Source organism: Cebus imitator, unplaced genomic scaffold (assembly GCF_001604975.1).
Source record: "Cebus imitator isolate Cc_AM_T3 unplaced genomic scaffold, Cebus_imitator-1.0 Scaffold279, whole genome shotgun sequence".
NCBI classification, from domain to species: Eukaryota; Metazoa; Chordata; class Mammalia; order Primates; family Cebidae; genus Cebus; species Cebus imitator.
The window spans coordinates 2312704-2335318 of NW_016107594.1; the positions used below are offsets into that span (position 1 = coordinate 2312704).

The window sequence follows — 22615 nt, forward strand, 5'->3', positions numbered from 1 at the left end:
TTTTTTTTTTTTTTTTTTTTTACTGCCTTTGTCTGATTTTGGTATCAGTTTAATACTAGCCTCATTGGAAGATTGGTTATAAAATATTTTCTCTTTTGTTATTTTCTGCAAGAGTTTATGAAAACTTGATGTTAATTATTCCTTTATAAAAATGGTAGAATTTTCTAGTGAAGCAATCTGGACCTGAAGACTTTATTTTTGAAGAACATGTTAGATAAAACATTAATTTCTATAATAGGTATAGGACTATTCAGATTGTCTATTCTATCTTGGTTGAGTCACGGTAGTTTATAGTTTTTGAGAAATCAGTTCATATTTAATAACATGTTGAATTTATGAACTTAAAGTTGTTTATAACATTTCTTCATAATTTTTGTAGTGACTGATGAATCTGTAGTAATCCACTATTTTACTTTGGTTATTTATAATTATTACCTTCTGTCTCTCACTTTCTCTTTTTCTGTCTTTCTGCCAGTCTACTTAAGGGTTCATCAGTTATATTATTTTTCAGAAAAAAATATTTATTATTTTTTCTACTATTTCTCAATTTCTGTTTTATTAATTTAGATCTCTTTCACATTCTTCCCCCTAGTTTCTTTGAGTCTATTTTGCATTACTTTTTCTAGAATCTTGAGGTAGGAACTTAAGTAATTTTTTCATTCTTTCTATCTAATGTAGTCATTTAGTGCTGTAAATTTTCCTGTTGTCACTGTTTTAGCTGCATCCCACATATTTTTATATGTCGTAATTTTATTTTCACTTAGTTCTATGTATTTTTTTATTTTACTTGAGACTTTCCCTTTGAATCACAGATTTTTTAGAAACCTATGTTTAGAGATTTTCCTACTGCCTTTTAATCACTGATTTCTAGTTTGATTTCGTTGTGATCAGATAATAAGTTCTCTATGATTTCAGTTCACTTGAATATGTCAAGATCTATTTTCTGGCCTAGGGTGTGATTTATCTTTGTCAGTGTTTCATAGGGATTTGAAAAATATGTATATTGAGTTGCAAGATATATATGTGTCAGTTAGATCCTGTTCGTTGATTGAATATCTTTTGTGATCTTTTCTGCCTGTTTTCTAAAGGTGCTAAAGTTTTCAACTATTCTTGTGGATATTGCTGTTTTTCTCTTAGCTTTCTTAGTTTTTGCTTCTTGTTGTGAAGCTGTGATGTTTGGTTTGTACACATTTGGGATTGTTACATATTTCTGGTGGATCAGTCCTTTTTCTATTTTGTCATGTCCCTCTTTGTCTCTGAAACCTTTATTTGCCTTAAGTCTGCTGCTTCAGTTGTTAAGATAGGCACTCCTGCTTTTTATTATTAATGTTTACATGGTATATCTTTTCTTCCTTTTCTGTCAAGATGCCTGAGTCATTGACTTTGTCATATATTTTAAGCCTCGAGTAATTGGGTAATTTTTTAATACATTATGCCCCTCTCTGATATTTAAGTGCCATATCTAGGAGATATATATGTATATATATATATATATATATATATATATTTGTACTTTAGGTTCTGGGGAAATGTGCAGATCATGTGGGATTGTTGCATAGGTACACACATGGCAATGTGGTTTGCTGCCTCCATCTCCCCGTCATCTACATCTGGCATTTCTCCCCATGTTATCCCTCCCCGACTTCCCCACCCCACTGCTGTCCCTCCTTTGCCCCCCCACAACAGTCTCCAGTGTGTCATGCTCCCCTTCCTGTGTCCATGTGTTCTCATTGTTCATCACCCACCTATGATTGTGAACATGTGGTGTTTGATTTTCTGTTCTTGTGTCAGTTTGCTGAGAATTATGGTTTCCAGATTCATCCAAGTCCCTACACAAACTCATCCTTTCTTATGGCTGCATAGTATTCCATGGTGTATATGTGTCACATTTTCCTTGTCCAGTGTATCGTCAATGGGTGTTTGGGTTGTTACGAGGTCTTTGCTATTGTAAACAGTGCTGCATGAACATACATGTGCATGGGTCTTTATAATAGAATGATTTATAATCCTTTGGATATATCCGCAGTAATGGGATTGCTGGGTCAAATGGAATTTCTATTTCTATGTCCTTGAGGAAGTGCCACACTGTCTTCCACAATGGTTGAACTAATTTACACTCCCACCAAAAGTGTAAAAGTGTTCCTATTTCTCCACATCCTCTCCAGCATCTCTTGTCTCCAGATTTTTTAATGATCACCATTCTAACTGGTGTGAGGTGCTATCTCAATGTGGTTTTGATTTGCATGTCTCTAATAATCAGTAATGATGAGCATTTTTTCATGTTTGTTGGCCTCATATATGTCTTCTTTTGAAAAGTGTCTCTTCATATCCTTCAACCACATTTGGATGAGTTTGTTTGTTTTTTTCTTGTAAATTTGTTTTAGTTCTTTGTAGATTCTGGATATTAGCCCTTTGTCAGATGGGTAGATTGCAAAACTTTTTTCCCATTCTGTTGGTTTCCGGTTTACTCTAATGATTATTTCTTTTGCTCTGGAGTTTAGTTAGGTCCCATTTGTTTATTTTGACTTTTGTTGCCAGTGCTTTTGGTGTTTTAGTCATGAAGCCCTTGCCTATGCCTACATCCTGAATGGTTTTGCCTGGGTTTTCTTCTAGGGTTTTTATGGTGTTATGTTTAAGTCTTTAATCCATCTGGAGTTAATTTTAGTGTAAGGTGTCAGGAACGGGTCCAGTTCCTGCTTTCTGCACATTGCTTGCCAGTTTTCCCAACACCATTTATTAAACAGGGAATTCTTTCCCCATTGCTTGTGTTTGTCAGGTTTGTCAAAGATCAGATGGTTGCAGATGTGTGGCGTTGCCTCCAGGGCTGTGTTCTGTCTGGCACCATGCTGTTTTGATTACTGTAGCCTTGTAGTATAGTTGGAAATCACTATAGCATGATGCCTACCGCTTTGTTCTTTTTGCTTAGGATTGTCTTGGCTATGCGGACTCTCTTTTGGTTCTATATGAAATTTAAGGTGGTTTTTTTCCAGTTCCGTGAAGAAGGTCACTGGTAGCTTGATGGAGATAGCATTGAATCTAAAAATTACTTTGGGCAGTATGGCCATTTTCACGATATTGATTCTTCCTAACCATGAGCATGGAATGTTTCTCCATCTGTTTGTATTCTCTCTTATTTCCTTGAGCAGTGGTTTGTAGTTCTCCTTGAAGAGGTCCTTTATATCCTTTGTTAGTTGTATTCCTAGGTATTTTATTCTCTTTGTTGCAATTGTTAATGGGAGTTTCCTCATAATTTGGCTGTTAGTCTGTTATTGGTGTATAGAAATGCTTGTGTTTTCTGCACATTGGTTTTGTATCCTCAAACTTTGCTGAAGCTGCTTATTAGTTTAAGGAGATTTTGGGCTGAAATGATAGGGTCTTCTAAATATACAATCATGTCTTCTGCAAATAGAGACAATTTGACTTTCTCTTTTCCTAATCGAATACCCTTTATTATTATTTTTTTTTTCTTGCCTAATTGCTCTGGCTAAAACTTCTAATACTATATTGAATAGGAGTGGTGATATAGGGCATCCTTGTCTAGTGCCGGGTTTCAAAGGGAATGCTTCCAGTTTTTGCCCATGCAGTATGATATTGGCTGTAGGTTTGTCATAAATAGCTTTTATTGTTTTGAGATACATTCCATTGATACCTAGTTTATTGAGAGTTTTTAGCATAAAGGGCTGTTGAATTTTGCCAAAGGCCTTCTGTTCATCTATTGAGACAGTCATGTGGTTTTTGTCTTTGGTTCTGTTTATGTGGTGCATTCTATTTATAGACTTGTGTAAGTTGAACCAGCCTTATATCCCCGGAATGAAGGCTACTTGATCATGATGGAAAAGCTTTTTGATGTGGTGTTGCAGTCAGTTTGCCAGTATTTTATTGAAGATTTTTGCATCTTTGTTCATCATGTATATTGGCCTGAAGTTTTCTTTTCTTGTTGAGTTTCTGCCAGGTTTTGGTATCAGGATGATGCTGGTCTGATAAAATGATTTTGGAAGGATCCCCTCTTTTTGTATTGTTTGGAATAGCTTCAGAAGGAATGGTACCAGATCTTCTTTGTACAGCTGGTAGAATGCTGCTGTGAACCTGTCTGGACCTGGACTTTTTTTTGGTTGGTAGGCTATTAATTGCTGCCTCAACTTCAGCCCTTATTATTGGCCTATTCAAGGTTTCAACTTCTTCCTGGTTTAGGATTGGAAGGGTGCAAATGTCCAGGAATTTATCCACTTCTTCCAGGTTTACTGGTTTATGTGCATAGAGTTGTTTTTAGTAATCTCTGATTGTAGTTTGTATTTCTGTGGAATCAGTGGTGATATCCCCTTTATCATTTTTTATTGCATCAATTTGATTCTTCTCCCTTTTCTTTTTTATTAATTTGGCTGTCTATTTTGTTGATGTTTTCAAAAAACCAGCTCCTGGATTTATTGATTTTTTGATGGGTTTTTTGTGTCTCTATCTCCTTCAGTTCTGTTCTGATCTTAGTTATTTCTTGTCTTCCGCTAGGTTTTGAGGTTTTTTGATCTTGCTCCTCTAGCTCTTTCAATTTTGATGATAAGATGTTGATTTTAGATCTTTCCTTATTTCTGTGGTAGACATTTACTGCTTTAAATTTCCCTCTAGACACTGCTTTAAATGTGTCCCAGAGATTCTGGTAGGTGGTGTCTTCGTTCTTGTTGGTTTCAAAGAACATGTTTATTTTTGCCTTCATGTCATTGTTTATCCAGTTGACATTCAGGAGACAGTTGTTCAGTTTCCATGAAGCTGTGCGGTTCTGAGTTAGTTTCTGAATTCTGAGTTCTAATTTGATTGCCCTGTGGTCTGAGAGACTGTTTGTTGTGATTTCCATTCTTTTGCATTTGCTGAGGAATAATTTACTTCTAATTATGTTGTCAATTTTAGCGTAGGTGCAAGATAATATATGTTCTATGGATTTAGGGTGGAGATTCCTGTAGATGTTTATTAGGTTTGCTTGGTCCAGATCTGAGTTCAAGGCCTGGATATCCTTGTTAATTTTCTGTCTTGTTGATCTGTCTGTTACTGACAGTAGAATGTTAAAGTCACCCACTAATATTGTATGGGAGTCTAAGTCTCTTTGTAGGTCATTAAGAACTTGCTTTATGTACCTGGATGCTCCTATATTGGGTTTGTATATATTTAGGATCATTAGCCCTTCTTGATGCATTGATCCTTTTACCATTATGTAATGCCCTTCTTTGTCTCTTTTGATCTTTGTTGGCTTAAAAGTCATTTTATCAGAGATTAGGATTGAAACTCCTCCTTTTTTTTTTGCTCTCCATTTGCTTGATAAATCTTTCTTCATCCCTTTATTTTGAGTCTATGTGCATCCTTACATTTGAGATGGGTTTCCTGAATACAGCACACTGATGGGTCTTGACTTTTTATGCAATTTGCCAGTCTGTGTCTTTTGATTGGGGCATTTCGCCCATTTACATATAAGGTTAATATTGTTATGTGTGAATTTGATCCTGCCATTTTTATGCTAGCTGGATGTTTTGCCCGTTAGTTAATGCATTTTTTTCATTGTGTTGATGGTCTTTACCATTTGGTACGTTTTTGGAGTGACTGATACTGGTTATTCCTTTCCTTATTTAGTGCTTCTTTAAGGAGCTCTTGTAAAGCAGGCCTGGTAGTGGTTAAATCTCTCAACAATTGCTTGTCCATAAGGGATTTTCTTTCTCTTTTGCTTATGAACCTTAGTTTGGCTGGATATGAAATTCTAGGTTGAAAGTTCTTTCTTTAAGTTTGTTGAATACTGGCACCTTTTAATCCTTTTTGCACTGGTTCCTTCCAATCTTAGTGGCTTTATCTACTGGTTGTCTTTGTAGTTGGTGACTTTTGGATAGAATCCTTGAGTGCATGCCCTTTTTCTTGATGATGAAGTTATTTCTTTCTTAGTTTTCATTCTGACAGGCCCCACTACTGCAGGACTGCTGGAGGTCCACTCCAGACCCTGCTTGCCTGGGGATCACCTGTGGGGGGGCTGCAGAATAGTAAGGGTAGCTGCCAGTTTCTTCCTCTGTCAATCTTCTTCCCAGAAGGATACCTCCCAGATGTCAGCCTGAGCTCTCCTTTATGAAGTGTCTCTTTGAGTATATGAGAGTCAGGGAGCTGCTTGAGGAGACAGTCTGTCCCTTATAGGAGCTCAAGTACTGTGCTGGGAGCTCTCTTGTTCCATGCAGAGATATTGGGAAGGTACTTAAGTCTGCTGCAGTGGAACTCAACTGCTTCTTTCCCCAGGTGCTCTGACATACGAAGATTGGCTTTATTTATTAGTTCCTTTCGTCCTGCTGCCTTTTTTCATAGATGCCGTGCCCTGCACAGAGTAGTCTAGTCATACTCTGCTAGCAGAGGTGTTGCTGAGCTTTTGCAGGCTCTGCCCAGCTGCTGTGTGAACTGCCTTGGTAGTGGTGGACTGCCTTGGTAGTGGTGGCCACCCTTCCCCACCCTGAGCTGGACTGTCCTGGGTCCAGCTGCGCTTACTGCAAAACTCTCAATCCAGAGCATTTCACATTGCTTGTTTTGTGGGGGTGGTATCCGCTGAGCCAGTTCGTCTGGTTCCCCGTCTCTGCCCCCTCCCTTTCAGTTGAATGGGTAGCTCTGTCTCCCAGGCATTTCAGGCACCAGTTGAAACGGCCACCCAGATTTGTGTGAGTTTCTGTGTGCCAACTTGGCACCAGTTGAAACCACTGTGCTGAAAACTCATGGGGCTTTTCGGCCCAGGAATCTCCTGGTCTGTGGGCAGTGAAAATTTGTTGGAAAATGTGGTGGGCACTCACCCTCTGCATTGTTCTTGCTGTTAAATGCACTCTGGAGCTGTTCCTATTTGGCCACCTTGCTAGATCATTTATATTTAAGATAATTATTGATATGTTTAGTGCTTTGTCTGGCATTTTATTATTTGTTTTTTTCCTGCTTCTCATTCCCCTTTTACTGCTTTTGTTGCCTTCCTAGAGGTTATTAAGTTTTGTTATTCAATTATATCTTGACTTATGGTATATTTTAATGTATTTCTTTGTAGTTTTCAAAGTGGTTGTTCTGGGCATTACAGTAAACATGTGTGACTCATAACAGTCTTCTGATACATTTGTTTCCTACTGTTACTTTAGAATATTCCATCAACTTGGTGGCTTAAAACAAAAGAAATTTGTACTCTCACTTCTGGAAACCAGAAGCCCAAGTCAGGTTTGCTAGGCCAACATTAAGATGTGAGCAGGGCTGGAATCACTTCAACCTGTCTGGGAAAGAATTCAGTCCTTTCTTCCAGCTTAGGGCAGCTGCTGGCATTCCTTGGCTTGTGGCCACATCAGCTCACTCTCTGCCTTTAGCGTCATGAGACCATCTTCTCCTCTGTCTGAAATCTCCCTCTGCCTCTCTCTTATATGGACACTAGTGGTGGCATTAGAGCCAACCTAGATAATTCAGGACAATTACCCACATTTAGAGCCTTAACTTAATCACATTTGCAAAATATTTAATCTAAAAAGTAAGATGTACAGATTTGAGGGATTAGAGTGAGGACAGGAATGGACAGGATTGAGGCTGCTATTTATCTTAATGACAACTAATGCTAGCATTTACCACTTTAAATAAAGTTTGGAAACGGCACTTGCATTTAGTTCCCTTTACCCATTTGACTTCTTAAAATTATTATCAGAAGTACCAGAAGGTGTTCTAATTTTTGTTTCAATCATTAAGTAAGATTTACAGAACTCATGGTAGAAAAAATAGTCTATTTTATATAGTAAAGATTCCTCTTGTTATCATTTCTTTTCTTTTTGAAGAATGTCCTTGAGCCAACCATTAAGGGTAGGTCTACCACCTACTCTTAATTTGCAACAACAAATTATTTGCCTGAGAATTTTTTATTTTTTTTAATTTTCTTTATTTCTGAAGGATAGGGTCACTGAATATAAAATGTGTAGTTGACAGTTCTTCCTTCAGACCTCCATGATCCCAAATAGGAAAATCACTGTCGTTGAAGTAGTTGTTTCTATGTAGGTAACATTTTGTTTCTTGTTTTTTTTTCCCGTCTTTAGTTTTTAAAAGTTGGATTAGATGTGTCTTAGAATGGACTTGTTTGGTTTTATTTTAGAGAGGTTAAACTAGATTTTTTTGGCTTATAAATTCATGTGTTTTGCCAAATTTGGGGAGTTATCAGCATTGTTAAAAAATAATTTTAACACCATCATTTAGCTTGTCTCCTTCTGGAATTCTAATGATAAAAAATGGTGGATCCTATTTTTATTGTGTTTGTTTCTGTTTTGTTTTGTTGTGTGTGTTGTGTGTGTGTGTGTGTGTGTGTGTGTGTGTGTGTCCCACAGACCCCTCAAAAGCTGTGTCTCTTCCACATTTTAGTCTATTTTCTCTCTGTTGTTCAGTGTAGGAGAATTTCATTGATCTGAAGTTCACTGATTCTATTATTGCTCATTTTAATTTTAATATTAAGCAAATCTAGCAATTTTTAGTTTTCTATTATTGTATTTTTAGTTCCCTAATTTCCTTTTAGTTCATTTTTATAACTTATTTCTTTGCTGAGATTTGTCATTTTTTTCATTTGTTTTCAGATAATTTGTAAATCATAACTGAAACAGTTTTAAGTGGTCTGGCTTTAAAATCCTTGTCAGATGGGTACAACCTCTGATTCATTTCAGTTAGGGTCACTTGATTGCCTTTCATCATTCAAGCCATGATTTCCTTGGCCCTTGGTGTGATGGTTGCGTCCCAGATCTTTTGTCTGTCATGTTGGGTAATGCTAGCTACTGTTTACATCTTTTATTACATGGGTGAAAAAGCAATGGTGGTTTTTGCCATTGAAATTAATGACATTAATACCATTGAAAGTAATAGCAAAAACCGCAATTGCTTTTGCAACTACCTAATATTGTAGCAAGCAAGCACCTTGTTTAGGCTTGACATGTGGGCGTCAGTCTATTCTGTGGGCTGGGAAAGAGGTTCCAATGGTAGTTTGATTATTGGAGACTTTAAGGTTTTACTTTGATCTGCTCAGAGGATTTAGTGCCCAAGGAGGTTCCACTGCTCTCTGCTGGTGCTAGCTGAGGGAGCAGTTTTTCCCAGGCTTGGGGTGCATAGGATGGGTTGGGCTGGGGGAGATGTTGGTGAGGGGATGAGGGGGGTTGGAGGGACCCCTCTTCTTGGTGCCTCCTCACCAATTCCACCCCCTCTGTACCTCTGTCTAGGTGGGGAGGAGACTCTCAGTCTCAGACCTGCAGGGCCAAAGAGCCTTCCCGGGTGTGATCACTTACGTAGTGCATCCCTCTTGCAGGTTCTGCCTTAGATACCTTTCCTTCGACAAGGCAGCCCTGGGCCCACAAGGAATGTGAAGCCTTCTCAGGATGTTTATTACTAATATGGCTGTTAGGTCCATTCCCTTTGCTGCGGTGCCATCCGTCTGGTAGTCAGATGGGTCCCAGTTGCATCTGGAGAAGGAATGGGCTTGCTGGGGTCCTTCTGTTGCCTGGTCAGGGATAGAAAACAGCAGGTCTGAGCAGTCTTCTGTTTGTGGGAGCCCACAAGTCACCCCATGCTCTGCTGTTTCTCAGGTCCTGGGTCCCAAGCCAGCTTGTCTTTCTCCTGTCGCTTTTTAGCAGTGTCTTCTGGTAGCTTCTTGTGCCATTATCAGGCCTGATACTTGTCTTTTACATGGAAGGTGATGGAAAAAAGGATCTCCATATCATGCGGACTGGCGGTCCATATATTTTTAAATAGTGTGGGCTGCACTCAGTAAAGAAAAACTGTAAAGTACCATCACTTTCGGCTTTAGTCAACTTTTATTTTCCCCTTTGATCTGCAAGATCAAGAGGTTTGGATTAGATCTTTTTGATGCAGTTGCACACATGAACACTTTATAATTCTGATAATATTTAGTGAATTTAAAATAGCAATTGCAAATAATTGATGTAACTCACATCCTCTTCTATGCCACCTAACTGAAATGGACTTCAGCACTGTAAATAAAGTCTGCGATACTTGAATGAAAGAACAATTTGAGTTTAAAACAAGAAGGAAAGATAAATATTAGAGCAAAAATCAATGAATTTAAAATTAGAAAACCATAGTCAAAGTAAATGAAATCTAAAACTTGTTCTAATTTCATGATGCTCCTGGGGAAATGATAATATCTCCAGTATATGTATGAATTACTTTCTATTTTAACATTCTATTTAATAATAGGATTATTTATCCAATGAAAGCACTCCCTAGACTTACTTTTCAGTCAGTTTGATTTGCAAATCAGATTCCTGGTCCTTTCCACCTGCCCTGGCCCTCTGCAGCAGTACACATCCTGTAAATAAACGTGGAATCAGTGAGTGTCCTGTCCCAGGAGCCTGGCTAGGTGCTGGGTAGGTGCAGAACCTATAACTCACTTTACTTGCTCTGGGTATCTGCTCAATACTGCATCTGAAAATACATGATAGACCTAAGAGTGAAATGATCACCTTCCAGAGCTTTAACTCCTTCTGGCTTGGGTTGTCGAACAACTGAGTTGACTTATAACTCTGTCCTGGCTGCTTTGTGTCTGCCAATTTGTACCAGAGATTTTCATCAGCATGTTTCTGAAACTCTTTAATGGTATTTCACTCCATCGTCCAGAGGAATGACTCTGCCCAGGTAGCCAACTTCCTGAACAGATAGTATGGTGTCTTCACTTATCCTTATTAATCTCCAGCTCCCCCTGTATTCATCCAATTAAGGCAAGTAGTCAGTTAAATCATACAGTTAAATAACTCCATGTTTTCTCTGTATTGTGAATGATTTAAGCCATTCATGGGCATTAAAGGAGCCTAAGAACCACAAGATAGTTCAGCTTTAGGCACGTTTTTATCTTAAGGGAAGGCTTTACTTTTCCATTGCCCAATTTACAATTGTAATAAGTATTTTAAAGGTTTAGCACACCCCCTTTTATTCTTTTTTGGGTACCTGCCTATAAAATACAGGCATCTCATATTTCAGGTGCTACATTGCATCATTGTTGTGCTTTGACGGCTTTGTGACACTTGCAGAATTTTTCTTCAGGTATGAACAAATTGTATGTGATATACAGTAAAATAGAACTTTTTGTGTGTACAGACCTATGACTATAAATACATATATAGATTTGTGTAACCACCAGCAAAATCAGAAAATGAAACAGTTTCTTCACTTCAAAATACTGTAATATCCCTTTGTAGTGACACATACTCCCTCACCTTAAACCCTGAACTACTTATTCACCCTTTTTTTTTTTTTTTTGTGGTGGAGTCTCGCTCTGTTGCCCAGGCTGGAATACAGTGGCCCAATCTCGGCTCACTGCAACCTCCACTTCCCAGGTTCAAGTGATTCCCCTGCCTTAGCCTGCCGAGTAGCTGGGGTAACGGATGCCTAACACCAAACCCAGCTAATTTTCATATATTTAGTAGAGATGGAGTTTCGCCATGTTGGCCAGGCCTGTCTCAAACTCCTGACCTCAAGTAATCTGTCCTCCTTAGCCTCAAAAAAGTCCTGGGATTACAGGTGTGAGCCATTGCAGCCGGCCGATTGATTATTTATTCCAGTAGTTGTTGTCATTTTGAGAATGTTACACTAACGGATGTATGCTCTATGTAACCTTCGAGGTTCCAAGCGGAAAAGCCAAGTGGTACAGCCATTCTGGAAAATAGGTTGGTAGTTTCATATGGGGGTGAACATACATCAATCACATGACCCAGAAATCCCACTCCTAGGTATTTACCCTAGAAAAATAAAATTTATACCACATGAGTGTTTATAGTAGTCTATTCATAATTGCCAAAATAGAAATATTGTAAATATTCTTTGACAGGGAGTTGGAAAAAAAAACGCGTGCATTTTTGCAAAGGAATTATACTCATTACTCCCAAAGAACAAGCTACTGATACACACAACATGGGAATTTCACTGGGTTATGTTGATGAAAGATTTAAGAGTCAGAGTTAGGTATCCACCTGTTGTCTTGTTTTCGTTTTTGTTTTTTTGCTTAAGCCAAGGTCTGGCTATGTTGTCCGGGCTGATCTTGAACCCCTGGACTCAACTGGTCCTCCCACCTCAGCCTCCTGAAGTGCTGTGATTACAGGCATGAACCTGTAACCTTTAACACATGTATTTCATGTAGATTAGAATAGAGCTATTGAACCGCTTAGCAAGGTCCAAAGGGAAGATTTGTTCAGAGATTAGGTTGTTGTTGTCTATAGGAGTAAAATCACAAGCAACCAAAAGTTACTGTATTTGATGGTTGTGATTAAGCTTTCAAGACCACTGACACATTTGGATTTGATAGAGTTTAGTTATACTCTCAAAGAGTATAGATGTACTCACAAAATGCCCTGGTTGTAGGACAGGAACAAATTACATAATCAAATGTCATTTCCTTTATTTTGAGTTAACCACTTCACATACTTGAAATTAGAGTCATAATCACCGTTGATTTCAGTTCAAAATTGATACTGACTGCAAAAAGAAGTATCAATCTAAGATGGTAGTATCTTCACTGAAATCTGTGGAAAAGATCATAGAATTTTAGATCTGAAGAATTCCTTCAAAGTAGATTAATATAGTTATCTTGTTTCATAGATGAGGAACCTGAAGTGGAGATAAAAATGATTTAGCTAAAATCACAGGTGAATTAATGATAGAGCAATAACAGAGCTCCAAATGCCCAGCCCTTGGTATGCTGCCTAAGATAGCACTAAGATTTAAATCATTATTTGGAAATATTCCTTTAAAATTTAAACATGTAGCTGTATAGTGAATGCAATGTAGATTAATTTATATTTTCATTTATTGATTTATTTTAAAAATGTGTATGTTATGTGCTAGACACTAGAGATAAAGTGGCCAAGAGACAAAAAGTTGCGCCCAGAGAGCTTAGAATTTGGAAGAAGGTAGATGTTGAAGTAGATACCTGTGAAACTGAGTTGTGTGAAGGATTCTGCAATGACCGAGAGGAAAGAAGTCCTAATCTGGCCCCAAGAGGCTAAGAAATGCCTACTGAGAACCCTCAGAATCTTCAAGATTCTTAGCTGTTGTTCTGGAAGAACTGACATTGTGTCCGTGAATTCCAAGGTTTGCCACAGCCCTGGGAACTGAGAAATGTCATCGTTTTGGAGAATGGGGAAAATAAATATGTTTGGGGGCCAAACATGCCTGGGAGATGGCAGAATTTTACACGACAGCGTGTAGGGGTGAAAAGGCAGGTGGCTGCAATATTATGGCTTATTTCTCCAAAAGAAAATTACATTTTCTTCTATCACAAGTGGATCAAATTATTTAACATTTCATTAGGATAACTTTATTTTTAAGTTTAAATCAGAACATTATGTACTCTAGAGAACCTGGGGAAAAATGGAACTGTGTTAAAGAAAGCAAGACTAACTATGTAACTCTCTCTTATGATGCATATTAAAGTGCAGTAAGTCCCCACTTACATCATCGATAGGTCTTTGGAAACTCTGACTTCCAGTAAAACTCTGTGTAATAAAACCAATTTCCCCATAGGCTAATTGATATAAACAAGAGTTAAGTTCCTACAGCATGTTTCTGCTAACAAAAAACATCACCAAACTTCTACATGAAGACCAAAACACTCCTTATATTAATCATTTAAATAAATATGACCTATATACGCTTTTAAGAAAGATTAATGAAAACAAGTAAGATTACTATTTATCCAATTATTGGTGGATGGATAAATGACAGTGGTGGGGTGGAGGTTGGTTACCTCAAGGGATAAATGTTTGTTTGCAAAGAGAACATTGTCAGGATCTCCTCCTCCCCCCACAAAGGTCAAAAATATTCACACATGTGACAGCTCCCTGAGCACTTTCCTATTGCCTTGTTTATTTTCCTGCATTAGTATGATTATCATATACTTGACAGATTTTTATTTGACAGCAATTTATATTCGTTTATTCATTAATTCATTCCTTTTCCAACCAGCTTATTAGCTAGTGCCAGTAAACCTCACATGCATAGCTTTGGGGTGTGGAGGAAAACCTGGGAGCAAACCCGGGCAGACATGGGAACATGCCAACCCCATTGATACGGTTTGGCTCTGTATCTCCACCCAAATCTTATCTCGAATTGTAATGCCCACAATCCCCATTGTTGAGGGAGGAAGTTGGTGGGAGGTGATTAGATCATGGGGGTGGTTTCCTCCATGCTGTTCTCATGATGATGAAGGAGTTTTCACAGGAGCTGGTGGTTTCATATGTGTTTGACAGTTCATCCTTCACCTGCCCTCTCCTGCTGCCATGTAAGATGTGTCTTGCTTACCTTTCACCTTCTACCATGATTCTAAGTTTCCTGAGCCCCCTCCCCCCCAGTCATGTGAAACTATGAGTTAATTAAACTGCCTTTCTTTATAAATTACCCAGTCTCTCAGTCTCAAATAATATCTTTAAAGCTGTGTGAGAATAGACAGATACACCCATACAGACACCAAGCCTGCTGGGAAACTATTTTCTTCATCAACGTTATCATGAAATGATATTGAACAAAATGATTTTATTTGAGCACCTGCTGCATTTCATCAAAGCCAACAACTATTTTATTTTTCAGGTAGAAATTATTATTTTGGAAATTTCTCTTTCAAACAGATAAGCAGTTGCAAAAGGTAGTAACAATATTGAGTGCTTCTTTGTTTTAAAGAAATCATTTCTCAGTGCTAGCAAGCTAAAATAGTTACAGAAACCTGAAAGAGCAACAAAGTTTTAAATAATTATAAAATAATTTATTAAAATTTAAAAATAAATAGAAAAGAATGTTTTTACTGTATATGATTTTTGTAAGTTAATTATTTTTAAAACAACAGTAATAAGCTGTAATTACATTTCTTCTCATAAATATAACTGTCACACAGCAGGCTTAAAATAAATTCTGAAAGGAGTAATAAACACAAACCTGATTGGACGTTTGATTGAATGAACTTTGTGTGGAATATAGCAGTAGCTTGCTGACAGTTTCATGTAAATTAACAAAGTAACATAACATTAAAGCAAAGTTCAGTACAGAACTTAAGAACTTAAATATATCTACTTAGAGGTACGTCTAAAGCAGCTGAATAGGCAGTGTAAGACTTTTCAATGTGTAAGAATTTTCTACGTGACAATTTAGTTTTTAGTAAGTTAAAATTAAGCTGAATGTCTAGGGGAGATGAAACGCAGAATCAGGAGACAGAGTTAGGAGCCTGTCTCACTGGGGTGGGTGTGAGATAATCAATATTCAAACCAGAGAGTGGAAATGGGGAGAAAACAGAAGTGCAAAAAACATCAAAGAAGCGCAAGGAAATGAATGAACTCCCCTAACAGTTACCACTAGTGGCTGATGGCTGGCTACATGAAAAGAGTGAAAAAAAACTTGGGAGGTTTCAAGAGGCAGGTATTTTGTATTTTGACTTCCTTAAATGTTTTTTCCCTTATACTTAGAATAAAGTTATCTGCTGAGAACAAAAAAGAAAAAATACAAGGGCTGGGACCAGGCTAGAGAGAAATGGTGATGACTTAAGGGCAGTAACAAATGGAAGTAGGAAAAATACACTGACTATAATTTAGGGAAAAAAATGTGGCACCAAGTGACTAATTTGAGTCTAGAAATCATACATATGTATCAGTATAACTCAGCAAGTTCTTTGTCAGCTTTCTTGTGCACAGATACAGGAAGATGGAGAGTGGATAGTTGCATTGACCTCGAGTTGAGGTTTTGTCAGAGATGGGACAGATAGGTAGTGGACTTTAACACTGTTAAGGGGCTGGAAAGACAGGATAACAGAGTCCCAGTCCTGTTGTCCAGGCCAGGTAAAATGTGACCAAATCCTTAGTAGATGTCCCCAAGAATTGGGAAAGTGTGTTTCGGAAAGCGCAAGCTTAAGGCAGTTAAAAGATACTGCAGCATGATCGGAAAGGTCTGACTGGGACTTCATACCTTGCACCTTGATGTCATGCCTTGCAATGGAGTGTGGAGAGACAAGTTGCTGAGTTAATAGAGTCAAGGAACCATGAGTCACTTTACAAGAATTGTCAGACTGCCCACAGGGAGCAGTGACAACAAGCCAGGGGTAACCGAGGGGAGAGGACAATGATGGACAGCAGTAGAGTCATTGCATGGTGGCATGAGTCTCAAAGTCAAAGGGGTGTAACAAGAGAAGCAAGAAGAAGTGGTGAACACAGATCGGAAGGGTGCTGACATCACCTCTAAGCCCAAAGGGAGAAAGGAAAAACACTCTTGTCCACTCATTTTGCATGTGAGCCAGGGGCCATGTGTATATTACCAGTGGGAAAAAATGAACGGCTGTGCACACATTCTTCTTTAACTGTATAATATTAAAATGGTACATTGTTTTCCTCTTCCTTCTACCCACAACCATGAATTTGACTTAAGATACATATTTTTCCTTTATATATTCACTAACCTTAGGGAATGTGAAAGGAAGGAAGGAGAGAGAGAGAGAGAGGAAGGAAGGAAAGAAGGAAGGAGAGACAGGAAGTAAAGAGAGAGAAAGAGAGAAAAGAAAAGGAAAGAGAGAAAGAAAGACAGTAAGGAAGGGAGGGAGGAAGGGGAAGGTAGGAAAAGGAAGGAAGGAAAAGGCAGGAAGGAATAAAGGAGAGAAGGAATGAAGGGAAAAGTAGGAAAAGGAAGGAGAAGGTAGGAAAAGGAAGGAGAAGGTAGGAAAAAGTAGGAAAAGGAAGGAGAAGGTAGGAAAAAGTAGGAAAAGGGAAGGTGGGGGGAGGTAGGAAAAGGAAGGAAGGAGGTAAAGAAAGCGAGGGAGGGAGGGAAGGAAGGTAGGTAGGTACGTAACAAACGATATACAGAAAGCCCTGCAACCAATACTTACAACAAATTATATTTGTTATAGTTTGTTATATATATAATTTGTTATAATTGCATGTGGTACCCATACCAAAATTGACCATACTTAAAACTGCTTCTTTCTGGCAAGGACTGGTATCTATGCCACAATATGTAATATAAAAATAGTTCTCAATAATTAAAAGGAAGATAAGAGAGACCTCATGAAAGAAGAGGTATAAATGGCAAACAAATGGGACAATGTTTTATATCATTAGCACTCAGTTAAATGCACATAGCCATGGCAGTTTTCAAGCGTAAAAAATATGCTGACACCACCAAATACCTGTTGAGAATACAGAGAATCCAGGGAGCTCAGACATGGCTGGTGGGAATGTACAACCAGTCTGTGGAATAATTTGGTAGTTTCTTTAAACACTAAACATGATCATACAATGCAGCCGTTGCACTCTTGGACTTTATCTCAGATAAATGAAGATTTACGTTTACACAAAAACCTGCACACACATGTTCATAGCAGCTTTAGATGTCATCCACAAAACCTAGTATCAGGCCAAATACCCTTAACCAGGTGGATAGTTAAGCAGGCTGTGATATATCCACAACATTGCATATTTCCTAGCAATAAAAGGGAACAAACTGGACCATGCACAGTGGCGCACGCCTGTAATCCCAGCACTTTGGGAGGCTGAGATGGAGTGATCACCTGAGGTCAGGAATTCCAGACCAGCCTGGCCAACATGACAAAACCCCATCTCTGTTACAAATACAAAAAATTAGCTGGACATGGTGGCAGACGCCTGTAATCCCAGCTATTTGGGAGGCTGAGGCAGGAGAATCACTTGAACCCAGGAGGTGGAGGCTGCAGTGAGCCAAGATCACACCATTGCTCTCCACCCTGAGTGACAAGAGCGAAACCCCAAAAAAAAAAAAAAAAAAGGAAAAACAAGGAACAAACCATTGGTATAAACAAAAACTGAGATAAATCTTCCAGGAATTAAGCTAAGTGAATAAAGTAGAATTCCAAGTTGTTAAACACTGTGATTTCATTTGAATGATTTTTTAAAACAAATAATTTAGAAACCGAGACAGATTAGTGGTTGCCAGGGTTTAGGAACAGTGAAGGGGTATAGCAAGAGGGGCATCAGTGTGATTTTAAGGGCACAGCACCAGAGGATTTGGAGTGAATGGAGCTGCTGTGCATTCACTATGGTGATGAATTCAGGAGCTGAGACATGTGATGTGTTTGTACAGAGCTACATACACACGTGCATACAAAATACAAATCAAACAGGGAAAGTTTGAACAGGACTGGTAGATTGTACCAATCTCAATGTCCTGGCTGTTATAGTTTTGCAGGATGTCATAATTGGGGAAAACTGGTGATCTCTTACATTATTTTGTACTACCTAATTCATGTGTGTCTACAATCATCTCAAAAATTTCAGGAATTTATAAATACAAATCATCTCCTACTTGCATTTATACACAATATAAATTCTACGTAGAATCGAAGTAAATGAAACACTACTACAAACAATAATATAAATACATTTCACCAACATAATTTTGAACAAAATATTATATGTAGTATAATTTCCTTTATAAAAAGCTTTAAAAAAATATAAAACTGATGGTTTGGCAAGATGGAAGCAAAGGATGGTGACTAAAGAAGGTACAAGAAGGTGGTGGGGAGTTGGTAGTTCTGTAAGAGCTGATCTGTGTGGCGATTCACTTCTTAAAAATTCATACTTAGAGATAGAGACAGGAGTTGGTAATTCTGTAAGAGCTGATCTGTGTGGCGATTCACTTCGTAAAAATTCATACAGATAGAGACGTTCATGATCTGTGCACTTTTTGGCCTGTTACTCTTCAATGAATGTATGTATAAGGAAGAAAGAAATATCTCTCTTCAAACAAGGCAACAAAGCAAGCAAACAAAAAGAACAATGTTGCCAACAAAAGACAAATCTTCAGAAAGAAATACATATTTAATTACTGCACATCATTCGCAGAGATACTTTCCTCTTTTCGATTTGCGTGTAACGTTGCATGAGTTACGTCACATATAGTGACAGTTGTTAATCTTCCTTTGAAGCACCTGGTACTCTCTGCTGCCCAAGGTGAGAATGGTGGTTGATAGACGCATGATACAATTGATAGGGCAAATCATGTGTTAGTATTCCTCAAACTACTTTGCTGAAGACCAAGCTTCCTATTTGATTAGGGACATTTGTTTTGGTTGAATTGATTTTTTTCTTACACTTTTTCTATTTCAACATGCTTTTCTGTCAGCATGTTGAGTTCAGTCAATGGATTTAGTGTTTCTTTTCACTGGCTGACAGCAGCCCTTATGTGACTGTTTTGTTAATACACACTGAATGCTTCACTGAAACTCACATTTGGTGTGACCCAGACATTAATATGCAGGGGGAGTGTTCAATAAACACTGCCAAATCTACTTCAGCTATGCATGCTGTTCTTTTCAAAATTCTCTTAATGTATAATTACCTGTAATATATTTTAAAAGGAGACTTTGTGATAAAGTTGCATATTAGTTCTAGACTAGAAAATCAAAACATTTTATGAATGAACCCATACAGTTTCTTGTGGTTGAGATACTTTTCTTTGATGGCATGATATTACACAACCCTACAACCACAGAGCACATCTCATCCCTTCAGATGACCATTGGTCCCATATTTTTCTTAAGGGCTGTACCAGTTTTAACACTGTAATTCCTACACCTGGGGAAGTCCCCCGGTTCCAGGAAAATGGGATGGCTGGTTGCCCTAAGTTGATTTTTTAAAAGAAAATGTAGAGATTGGCAGTCATAGAATAATCTGTAAAGCATCATTGATAGTTATGTTTGAATATTAATATAATGGACATGAGGTTTTATAGTCTTTGAAAGAGCATCTTGCCCTCTATATGTCTAGGATTTGGTTGTTTAAAGCAGCAAGACCCTCCTTTGAGGTGGGAGTTAGTATACTTGTTGTCTTACGTATGGGCTTTGACATTTCTCTTCTGTGCAGGCTCACGGGATCCAGTGTTCCTGACCTCATCGTGAGCATGAGCAACCAGATGTGGCTACATCTGCAGTCGGATGATAGCATTGGCTCTCCTGGGTTTAAAGCTGTTTACCAAGGTATGACAAGGACATGCTTAACAGGGTTTAAAGCTAGCATTCCAACAGAGGCCAGAGACCATTCTATATGGGTTAGGTATGAGTAAAATCAACAAGTCAGATCAATGCTGATAAATAGGAATCATGTTAGTAACTTCCTTAAAGTCTACAAATATTCCCTTTGTGAATGAGAATGTTTAACTTCTGAAAGCTTGACTTGCCATGTTATGTGCTCTGATCATGTTGAAATACAGAATGAGATGAAGTATTAGGTGTAAACTAGGAAATGTGGGCATGTGTATGGAGCTTTCAACCATATCATATTGTCTGTTATTTCTCAAAACCTTTTTTTATTTTATAGAAGATTTTAAAATGTGAGAAAACATAGAAAGGACACTATAGTGAACCTGAAAAGACTTGAAATCATAAAATTTTATGAGTCAAATTCAAATATTTGAAATGAAAGCTCTGTGCCTGTCATTGTTTTTGTGCTAGCTTACGACTCTACAAGTTATAGAAAACTAATAGCAATGCAAATAATTTCTGAACCATTGAAATGCAAATGAATTTCCTGTGAAAGGGATGGAATTGATTATTCTTCTGCAGATATTGATTACTTTTAAACCTATTAGCAAGTTTATTTCAGTATTTCTGATTGTCTATGTATTTGTGTTCTTTGGATTCTCCTTTGAAATAGATTTTAAAATATCCTGCTGGTTCCTTCATCAGTGACTGAGTTCCTTGACATATTTGAAATGACAGATGTGTATGTGTATAGGTAAAAATGAGACTGTCTGGAGCTGTTGGCATTGTATTTTACCTTTTGAATTTGAGTAAATAGACAGTATGTTCTTATTTTCCAAGTGGGATACTGTAGGAATAGTTTTAGGAGTTGAAAAATAACACAAGAAGTTATTACCCATGAAATCAATGAGGGAGATGATCAAAAAGCATTCACCAATCCTAAAACAAAAAGCATGGTAGGGGACATGGTCGTGAGGCCATGTGAGTGAACACGCGACAGCATGTCCGCTGTCTCTTACCATGTGAATAAAGGGTCACAATGCTAAAGAGGCCCGCGGTGAGTGGGCCCACCTGGGAGTATCCTCATCTACAAAGTGTGAAATAGGTCCCTCGTTACTGACACATGTGGTGTGGTGGGGACTTAATGATCCTTTTTAATAAGAAATACTACAACGAAAATTTATATTTATATTCCATTCAGAGATTTAAACTAGAATGCAGAGGTAACTGCTGAATACTTCCTGACATTTGGATTTTTAGACCTGACCTTCAATCGAACTTTAATGTGACTGTATAGTTATTCAAGAAAGCACAATGGAGATAGAATATTTTCCACATGACCTGCATTTGCTAGTGCCTTTGGTAGAATCTAAAATCATCAGTGAAATACCAAACACTTCCCAACAAGGCAAATTGCAGTACATTGATTTCAGCAGGATTGAGATACACATCATCAGGTTTATGGTACCAGGAAAAGAAGAGGGGCGTCATGCCCAAACTGTGCATCCTGGATGATGCAGAGACATAAGTAGTCCCATTGAAAGGTAAATATTCTTCCATGTGTCGTATTGCACTGTGAATGACCACACCACATTAATTATAATTACATTTTACCCTAATTAGTGCTCTGTTAACAGTCTCACTAGCCACCCATGAGATGTCATAAAAATGTGAATGGCTATCAGTCCTTGAGAGATTGCCAATTCAATGTCATGTATTATCTTTGACAAAATAGTCCAAAGGTAAAAATGTAATTAAAACCAGGTAACTAATATAACATTTGAGGATTTAAAAAATTAAGAGATTATAACAACAGAAGACATTCTAAAACTGGGTATTTCCAGAGTACTATAATAAGCTAACAATTGAAGACTAAGTGTGAGTCATTTATAAAGGTGACCTTTATGCATATACATAATCTTATATTATTGGACTCAAAGCATAATTGTTCATAAATTATATTATCAGAAAACAGGCCAGGTGTGGTGGCTCATGTCTGTAATCACAGCACTTTGGGGGGCCAAAAGGAGTGGATCACTTGAGGTCGGGAGTTCCAGATCAGCCTGGCCAACATGGTGAAACCCCATCTCTACTCAAAATACAAAAAAAAAAAAAGAAAAGAAATAGCTGTTTGTGGTGGGTGAGTACCTTTAGTCCTAGGTCCTCAGGAGGCTGAGACAGAAGAATTGCTTAAACCCGGGAGCTGCAGGTTGCAGTAAGCCAATTTCAAGCCACTGCATTCCAGCCTGGGCAACAGAGTGAGACTCCATCTCAAAACAAAACAAAACAAAAAATTACATTATCAGAAAATATATACAATGTATGTTTACATAACGTTAAATGTTCTGTATTTTGATGTTGCCTGATTTTTGCCGACATCTCGTGTTAGAAACACAGGCTCTGAAGCTGCTCCCCTGAATACTGGTTCTGCTGCTCAGTAACTGAACCTTAGTGTAAGTTATTTAAACCCTTTGTGTATCAGCCTCATCATTTAAAAAGTTACAGTAATCACAATGGCTTCATAATTTTATTGGATAATCAACTGAGATAAAACATGGAAGGCTCATAACACATAGAGTAAGAACTCGAGAAATTCTAGCTCCTGTTTCCATATGCATTTTTCAT

At 37.9% G+C, this 22615-nt stretch overlaps 1 protein-coding gene across 2 annotated transcripts in view; it reads left to right on the forward strand.

Annotated features, from left to right (window-relative positions):
• CSMD1 (CUB and Sushi multiple domains 1) overlaps window positions 1–22615 on the forward strand; it is a 2110588-nt gene that overhangs the window by 1545504 nt on the left and 542469 nt on the right. For both annotated transcript variants that reach the window (XM_017501161.1, XM_017501162.1), the window contains exon 12: window positions 19875–19987. In XM_017501161.1, the coding sequence (XP_017356650.1) occupies window positions 19875–19987 (113 nt within the window). The remainder of the gene's footprint in view (window positions 1–19874; window positions 19988–22615) is intronic.